The sequence below is a fragment of the Hibiscus syriacus genome, unplaced genomic scaffold (assembly GCF_006381635.1).
Source record: "Hibiscus syriacus cultivar Baekdansim isolate YM2019G1 unplaced genomic scaffold, ASM638163v2 tig00013386_pilon, whole genome shotgun sequence".
NCBI lineage: Eukaryota > Viridiplantae > Streptophyta > Magnoliopsida > Malvales > Malvaceae > Hibiscus > Hibiscus syriacus.
Window position 1 is genome coordinate 245,017 of NW_024062302.1, and position 5,336 is coordinate 250,352.

At 35.7% G+C, this 5,336-nt stretch overlaps 1 protein-coding gene across 1 annotated transcript; it reads right to left on the reverse strand.

Annotated features, from left to right (window-relative positions):
• Positions 1–4,057: 4,057 nt before the first annotated feature.
• LOC120206172 (probable WRKY transcription factor 35) lies at positions 4,058–5,082 on the reverse strand. The gene is made up of 3 exons (XM_039205894.1): positions 4,883–5,082; positions 4,653–4,790; positions 4,058–4,590 (listed from the first exon to the last, which is right to left on the reverse strand). The coding sequence occupies exons 1-3, from the start codon at positions 4,969–4,971 to the stop codon at positions 4,107–4,109; spliced, it is 711 nt and encodes a 236-aa protein (XP_039061825.1). The 5' UTR covers positions 4,972–5,082; the 3' UTR covers positions 4,058–4,106.
• Positions 5,083–5,336: the final 254 nt, after the last annotated feature.

A 5,336-nucleotide genomic window follows, 5' to 3' on the forward strand; every position in this document is an offset into this window, starting at 1 on the left:
GTTGCTTTGTGATAATCAAAGTGCTATTCACTTGGCTAAGAATCAGGTGTATCGTGCTAGAACTAAACATATTGATGTAAGGTTCCACAAGATCAGAGAGTTGGTTGCATCTGGAGAGGTTTTGTTTCAAAAGGTACATACTGATGAGAATGCCGCTGATATGTTCACCAAGCCAGTTACGACAGACAAGTTCAAGCATTGCTTGGACTTGTTGAATGTTTCGAGTTGTTAAAGAAGTAAGGTAACCCAACCCACATTGAAGTTTCCAAGGGGCATGATATTCGCCAAGGTGGAGATTTGTTAGGTATGACTCATAAATATACCAGTAAAGAGGACAGGAGATGGAGCGGAGTGAGCGAAGCGAACATCAACTGTCCTTATAAAGAAAGTCTCGTTGTGAGGTTACGAATTATGTGGGTTGGGGGTGCGGGGGCGTAGCCCCGCGGTACGGTACATGGTTGATTTTGTAATTATGTACCAGTGTTTTCTATTATAAATAGAGATGTAACCTAGACCTAAAATATCATTGAATAAAACTTCTAGCGCCGCCTAGGCACCGAGGACGTAAGCACATTGCCAAACCTCGTAAAATTCTCGTGTTCTTTTGTTTTCTTTACCCGTTTTCGTCAACAATTACTCACCTCGTTTTTGGGTTTCACAACATAGAATTGCCGAGATATAACCGACGCCGACGAGCTGCCGAATGAGATTATATGGGAAGACGGCAACAAAGAAGAAGCCTTTGGTGGTGGTGAGATGTGGTTTTCTGTAATGCAAGAGTTCCAACTGTTCGCCTTAAGTTGTTTCATTTGCCTTTTAAAGTCTTCGTCCATCTCATGAGAAGCTCCGACGAATGAATTACCATTGATACATGGATTGCATGCATAGTTTTCAGAGGAGAAAAAGTGAAAATATATCATGCATAGTTTGTAGATGGAAGCTGAGTTTTCAGATAAGTATACCCGATGTTATTATCGCAAACACCTTCCTCTTCATTGTTTTATATATCCTCATGTTCCTCAAAATATAGCAGATCTCAAAGTTCCTGAGTGACCTGATGAATGGTAAAAAAATTTCAATATATATGGCTTGCCATAATTCTACTTTTTGTCAACAGTTTGGGTGTGAAGTTCTATTTCACACAGTGAGAATAACAACCAGTCAAAGTGAGAAAATTTTAGTTTAAAATGACATGTAATAACGCCATTAACAAGTTAACAACGAGGTGACCAAACAAGTTTATTCTATAAAATTCACTTATAAAATTGAAAAATTTTAAATTTGAGTGACCAAAATGTAAAAGAAAAAAGTTGAGTGATGATTTGTGTAGTTTACCCTAATTTCAATATTTTTTATTAAGTTAATACAATTACAAAATGAACGCTCAATCCCTATGTTGCACTCGATTAACTTTTATAAAATGCAATCAAACCAATAAGTTAAATTACAATTTATTTTTAAAAAATAAATATATTTGTGTCATAGAGCCAATAATGATTAAAATTGTTTAATTATTAAATTTAAAAAATCCATTAATCACAATTTATTTTCATAAATATATTGACGAAAAAACAGTCATAAATTATCGAACGCTGTGCGGGACCGTCGTGCACTAACCCATACAAGTATCGTGATTCAAAGTCAAAGCTACCGCTTTGTAGTCTGCAGTGCTACAAGACAATTCAAGAACAGTTGGCGGCCAAAACTACCAGCTAATGTTACAGCAAAAGAAAATTCAACTCTAACCTCAGTGAATGATACTTTTATAACCTCAGATATACGGCAACAATGTATTCGTTCCAATGAATGAAATACATAAGTTTTGTCCCTCATAAATTAGTGAAATCTTATTTTTAATGAGATGGAAGATAGCTTGAAATGCAGCAGATTATGTTTCTCAAGGTAAGTGGTGGCCAAACATTTGTATGTATATTGTTGGTTTGCATCATAAGTAACATCTGAGATCTTGCATTGAGCATCAGCAACTAGCATTCATTCACTAAGAGGGGTGAGTCTTTGTATTGTATGTGCATGATCATTTATTGGTTGAGTCGTGATTATGCTGCATTACAAGACAGGCCTACCAAAAGAAAGAAAGCATCAAATGTCACACACACTTCGTACGATCTCGTTTGTCATACATAACTTCTCATTTCTCTAAAGCTTGAATTTACGCTCCTTGCTATATAAATACTTTGGTTTTAACTATATTTTTACTCCATATACAAAGGTTTCAACCATTAAATGCAATGATCTTGATTTACATTATGTAAACATCATATGGATTTGTTGCTGCTAACAAAAATAATTGATTTGGATCGGTATCCAAGTTAACAGGCCGGGTTTCTAAATGGTCAACTTTGGTGAGCATTTTTATGCAACTTTTATTGAAGGTACCATGAATTGATACAAGTTCATCTCTTAATTTTAATGTTTTTTTTTCCAACACGGATTAGAATTACTTTCAACTGATATTTATCAGAAATCTTCATTGCTCAACATGAAAGAGCTTCAACCACGCAATCCATAACGAGACATGATTAACCAATACATTCCTAACTAGATAGTACAAGCTCTAGGAGTAGGAATCATTTTACAGCTAACTCGAGCCTTTACTGCTGGAGAGTTTTTTCTTTTCCAAAAAATAAAACGAGAACATTTAATCACGAATTTAAGCAAAATAAAGCACCTAACCCAGCAATTTTACACTTGGAACTAGGGTTGTAAATCAGACGAGACAGATCGCGAGCTATCGAGATCGACTCAATCAAGGCTCGATAAATACTCGGATCGAATGGACTCGACTTGAATTTTTAACGAGCCAAAACAAATTACTTGATATTCGACTTGAAAAACTTGTGAGCAGCTCGGAAATATAAAATATTAAGATTTTATTTTTTTTAAATAAATTATTAATAATATTAATATTTATATATTAATTTTTTTAAATATAGTAAGATTTTCATGTATTTAAGGTTCGAGTTTGAGTTTGAGGCTTTAATCGAGTTAAGTTTAAGAATTTTTTTTCATTTCGAGTTGCTCACGAGCTTCGGTTCAAGATTTCGAGTTCGGGTTGAGCTTGAAAAATTTAAACTCGCGAGTTTTCGAATCGAGTCGAGCTCGCTCATTTACACCCGTACTTGGAACAAAATATACTTAATGATCAGCTAAACGAGCACAATCGCTTCTAGAAAATTTCTTAGTCACTATGACATCCCTAAATACCTCCCATGAAGACATCCTAATTTCTTTTCAATAAGATCATGAATGGCAGCAAATCCTTTTTCGCTGATCCCTGAAACGAACATTTCATTTTTACAAGGATTGAACTGAAGACTGAACAACTTATAGAACTCTGTTAACACTCTCCATACACCAACAATTGAGAGATAATTTGCAAAAAAAAAAACCATTATATTAGGTAAATTTCTTCTCTCATACTCTGACCAAATCATGGCAAGCAAAATACCATGGACAACGCACATCTCTTTGATAAATTATCCAAAAAGAACATTATTTTCAGAAAATAGAATCCAGAATGTTATCCGAAGCTAAGTACCCTAGTGTTGTCTTAAATTTAAGTAAAAATATGGACATGTGGCATTTGGATCTTGGACACCAATTCCCTTTACTTTCCCCTAGAATCCTGATTTCCATGATCCATGGAGTCCAACCGAACAAAGCTAACAGAAACCAATGGAAATAAAGATAATATAAAAAATCTCAAGCAAAGCACTGAGTGGACCTCATGCCTTCATTAATTTTTACCTACCACCACCCAACCAAAGTAGCCACCCCCACTCTCTCTTTGGGCGTGTGTGCTTCATCTCTCTATTCGTCGGTATTGATAGTTTTTTTCTGTTTGCCAAAGAGATTATTATCATTATTATATTATTTACTTTTTGTTAGCAGCCACATATTTTTAGTGCATCCAGCTTTCACATTTTGTGAAGAAAAAAGAATGGGGGAGGGGTTGAAGATGCTAAACTGTAATCACTAGTAGTGTAAGCATAATCATTTTTTATATGAACATTTCAATTTCATTCTTCTAAGACCCAGAAACACTTCATATTTCAACAATGGACAACAGGAATTCCTTCATCTTCTCATGAAACTTGTGAAAGCTGAAGATATGGGTATAGTTCTTCGAGCTCATCGAAGAAATCATTCTCTTCTGATTTCGGCGTTGAGGTTGTCGTTATACGAGGGCAAGACAATGGCTCTTCATCCAACAAAAACCCCAGCGAGTCATGAGTTTTCTCTACATTCCCGATGAAAGAATCTTCATTAAATGGGGATTGTAAATAGTGAAAATGATCTTCACCTGCCTCTTCATTGCTGCCTTCGTTTTGCGGTACATCTGGCTCTTGTTCTGAAACATCCGCCACCACCTGTTCTTGCTTACAATCGTCACCGCGGTTGCTTTGGGGTTCTTCCGGAGACTGTTTTATGTCGGCGGATTCGAGATCAGGGCCCGGATGGTTATGGCTAGCGGTGTAAGTGATGATAAGCAACGAAGCATCAGTTTTGCATCTTTCTACTTGCTTCTTGGCCGAACAACCCTTTGATGTGCTGCACCTGTAATACCCCCTGCATGTACAAAACCATCAAAATATTGTGAGGAAGAAAATTGTGTTGAAGAAGAAGAAGACCTGGGATAAGGAGATCCTTTGATAGGCTTTTGCCCATATTTCCTCCACGACCATAAATCCGAAGGTGGCCCTTCGTTCTTCACCTTCCCACCATTTTCCCCGACCTTCACTGTAACCACAGTCCTCTCGACAACCTTCCTGGTAATTACAACATGAACAAAACTATGTTATTTCTAAACTTTAATTATAAGAAATCTTCCTATATATGCTATAGCTAGTCAGCAACCAACCTTCTTTTGGATGCCTGAGTTTCATTTGGTTTAAGTTCTGAATCACCTGAAGCCATGGATTCCAATTCTGGAGGGACAAGACCGGCCATCTACACTTTCTGATCTTATATCATGCCAAAATGATCAAATGAGACAAGCAGAGCTGTTTGGAGATTTAACAAACAAAAGTTAAAGGGGGAAGTTAGGCAATAGGACATAAAGACCCAGCAACTTGCTTTCTTCTCAATCATGTCACTCATTAAATAAAAAGTTATCGGCAACAATGCAGGAATCGCCACTAATATTTGAATAAAAAGTTGAAGGGGGTAAATTATAGTATTTGATTACTTCATTTAAATTTTGTATAATTTATTTTAATAGAATTCAGAAAACGTAAAATTTATTAGTTAATTTTGTTTTTATTTAATTAAAATATAATCATTGAATTTTAATGTAACATAATGAATTTATAGAA